Source organism: Acomys russatus, chromosome X, assembly GCF_903995435.1.
Source record: "Acomys russatus chromosome X, mAcoRus1.1, whole genome shotgun sequence".
In the NCBI taxonomy this organism is placed as follows: Eukaryota; Metazoa; Chordata; class Mammalia; order Rodentia; family Muridae; genus Acomys; species Acomys russatus.
The window spans coordinates 123,744,694-123,747,698 of NC_067169.1; the positions used below are offsets into that span (position 1 = coordinate 123,744,694).

The 3,005-nt window shown below is 58.5% G+C and overlaps 1 protein-coding gene across 1 annotated transcript; it reads left to right on the forward strand.

Annotated features, from left to right (window-relative positions):
- The first annotated feature begins 630 nt into the window (after positions 1 to 630).
- On the forward strand, positions 631 to 2,762 carry LOC127185532 (PWWP domain-containing DNA repair factor 3B-like). The gene has a single exon (XM_051141960.1). The coding sequence runs from the start codon at positions 651 to 653 to the stop codon at positions 2,760 to 2,762; it is 2,112 nt and encodes a 703-aa protein (XP_050997917.1). The 5' UTR covers positions 631 to 650.
- The last annotated feature ends 243 nt before the right edge of the window (positions 2,763 to 3,005 follow it).

The following is a 3,005-nucleotide window of genomic DNA, read 5'->3' on the forward strand; positions in this document are numbered from 1 at the left end:
AGATTTCTCCACCTCCTTGCTGCTCAACCAGGAATCCCACAAGTATGGAAGGCACGTGCACTAGGTGTCCACAGGTTTCCTGGCTCAGAGGGGGTGTGGCAGAGCAGGACTATCTCCTTAGGAAAGACTCCAATGAGGCTTCCCCCTCCGAACCCCATCCTCTGCAAGGGCGTCCCAGGGATCCCCAAGGTACTGACTGGGTGGGCAAGAAAATACACAAGCCTTGTAAAGACACCCACCTCTCTGGGAAGAAGTGCACCACCCCAGCCTCAGGGTGGGAAACAAAATGGTTATGAGTATGTGGCACACACTCTCGGGAACCTTCCGTATCTTCTCCTGCACCTGGAGAACAGACTTCTGTGAGCTCCCTCGATTTCCCTCGCCTCACCTCACTGCGCTGATGCTCCCGTGTCCACTAAAGGCTATTTCCTTCCTCATGCAGCTCTGTTTCCCTCTCCCACCCTCCAGGGTATGCCCATGCCCACCACATCACCCTGAGTGAAGAAGTCACTTCAAGCTTCTCCACCAGACTCTGGAGGGAGGCCAGCACCTCAGGCAGGGCAGCCAGGCCGGAGAGGACCCGCAGGCAGTCAAGGAGCCCACCGCAACCCTGTGGTTCGTGATCAGCACAGCCCCAGAGTCCAGTCACCATGGACTCTGCAGAGTATGTGCTCTGCAAATGGAAGGGCCAGCTGTGGCCTGCAAGGGTCTTGTCGAGACCCAGGACCTCAGCCCATAGTAAGAGGAGAGGGGCACCTTTCCTGGAGGTGCAAATCCTGTCAGTGGGTGAGAAGACGAGAGTGAGGAGCACCGAGGCGAAGCCCCTAACCAAGTCTAAAATCTTAGCCGTGGCCTCCTTGGCAGGGAAGGGGTCACAGGGCAGTGGCTCACCAGGGCAGACCATGCCATACAAGGGAGCCCTCAAGGTGGCACTGGATGTTCTGGGCGAGGAAAGGCACTTGTTTCCAGGAAGGAGGGCACAAGGCCAAAGAACCAGCATGGAGGCTCCAAAGGCTCCCAAAGAGCAGGCCAGCTCCAGCCCGTTCCAGAGCCTTCGCCTACAATCGTGCAGTCAGAGAGGCCAAGGGCTCTCCCAGAGGAGTCCTGGGAAGCAGCGGGGCCGCCCCCGGGGTCCTGTGGTGAGGAGCTCACAGAATGTGCCTGCTGTGCAAAGGGGGAAAGCCCAGGCCCACAGTGCTGTTGGGCCCCCTCACTTTGAAGGGCAAGGGAGTGTGCTAAGAGGCAGCAGAGTGTGGCCAAGGTCCCCAGCACCTGCAGGAAAGGCTGCTGGTAATCCAGGCAAGAGAAAGCTGAGCACATCCAAGCACAGGCCTCGGAGTGCCCCAGCCTCCACAGAGGGCGCCCAGGCTAAAAATGAGCAGCAGGCTGCCCCTGGGCCACCGAGGAGGAGGAGGAGGAGAAGGCGCGTCTCCACCTCGCCCAAAGCCCCGAAGCCACAAGCAAGAGCATCCTGTGCAGGCCTAGAGATCCAGGCTATTGGAGGCCAGAGGAAGAAGACTGCCCTCCCAGAGGACAACAAGGACCCAAGTCCGGGGACCCTGAAGCCGGTTGTAAAGGGGGCATCAGCAGCCCGCGTGCCTCCTATCCGGAGGCTGCGGAGGTCACTCCGCCTTGCTAGCACAAAAAGGAAGATCCACGTGCTGTGTCCCCTGTGCAGGGTCCCGGAACTGGAAACTCATGTGCACTCAAAGGCGGCCAGCACCAGGTTCCAGAGGAGAGGGGACGCAATTCAAGAAGACAGCCAAGCCACCAAGGTGGCTTCTTATGCCCAGGGTACGAATACCATTGAACGAGGAATGCTGGTCTGGTTCAAATGTCAGGACCTTCCTTTCTGGCCAGCGGTGGTCAAGAGCGTCAGCCAACACGACAAGATGGCGAGGGTCCTGTTGATCGAGGGCAGCATGCAGCTTGAGCGCAGGGGTGTCCGCGTCCCTCTCTGCAAGCTGAAGCCTCTGGACTGTGGGGAGAAGAGATCGCTCTTGAGGAGAGCCAGCAGAGTGTACGGCCCGGGCATCAGCTGGTGCTTCTCAGTGATCGACCACTACAGAGAGGGCCTGGCCTGTGGCTCCTCCCTGGGCTCCTTTATGGACTACTACACCTCCCGAGCCAGCTCCCCGCTAAGGAGGGCCATCCAAGAGGGCGACCTGCACATTGACTTCCCCAAGGTGAGCTATGCCGACTTGGAAGACTGGGAGGAGGAGATGACCCTGGCTGGGAAGCGGCCCTGCAGGAAACTCCTGCCTGACCGCACCAGGGCTTCCTGGGACAGAGCCAACAAGAAGATCGTAGACTTCATCGTCAAGAGGAAGGGGGCCGACCAGCACCTGCTGGACATCGTGAAGGGCAGAAAACAGTCCAAGCGGCTGGACGACCTCCGCACATCAAAGAGGGACGTCTTCTGCGTTGAGACCTACCTGGAGGATGACGACCAGTTGCATCTCGTGGCCAGGCATTTGCAAGAAATAGCCAAGGAGGCAGATGAGTCCCTGCTCTCCCTGACAAGAGGCGACATAGTGCGCTTTACCATAGAGGTTCTTCTTCCAGAAGCAATCATCTGCTCCATCGCTGCCCTGGAGGAGCTCAGCTACAAGGAGGCAGAAGAGAAGTACCTGCGTGGCCCGCCGGTGCACTACCGCGAGAAAGAGCTCTTCGACAAGACCATCTTAAAGGCGGCCCGCAAGAGGTCAGCAGCCAGGGTTCAGACTGGCAGAGCCCCTCCTGCGCTTGGCCCCACTTCTTAGAAGGGACCTCCCTCCTTTTACCCATTGCCCCTGGAAATCTCCAAAATAGGAGACAGGATGCACCCCCCAAATAGGAACATCCTTGAGCCTGTGGGGCATGTTATGGGTACTGTGGAAGCTCCTCACTGGCAGGGTGGGGGAGCATTTTCTCCCCCCCCCCCAGAAATAAATCTTCACTTTTGTGCTTGACAGTGCAGATGTCTAGATGGGATCTACAAATCCTGTCAGCTTCAGGCCAGGCCT

What these genes read in the sequence shown, in the direction of transcription:
- LOC127185532 (XM_051141960.1), top strand. Translation starts at nt 651, where the DNA reads ATGGACTCTGCAGAGTATGTGCTCTGCAAATGGAAGGGCCAGCTGTGG.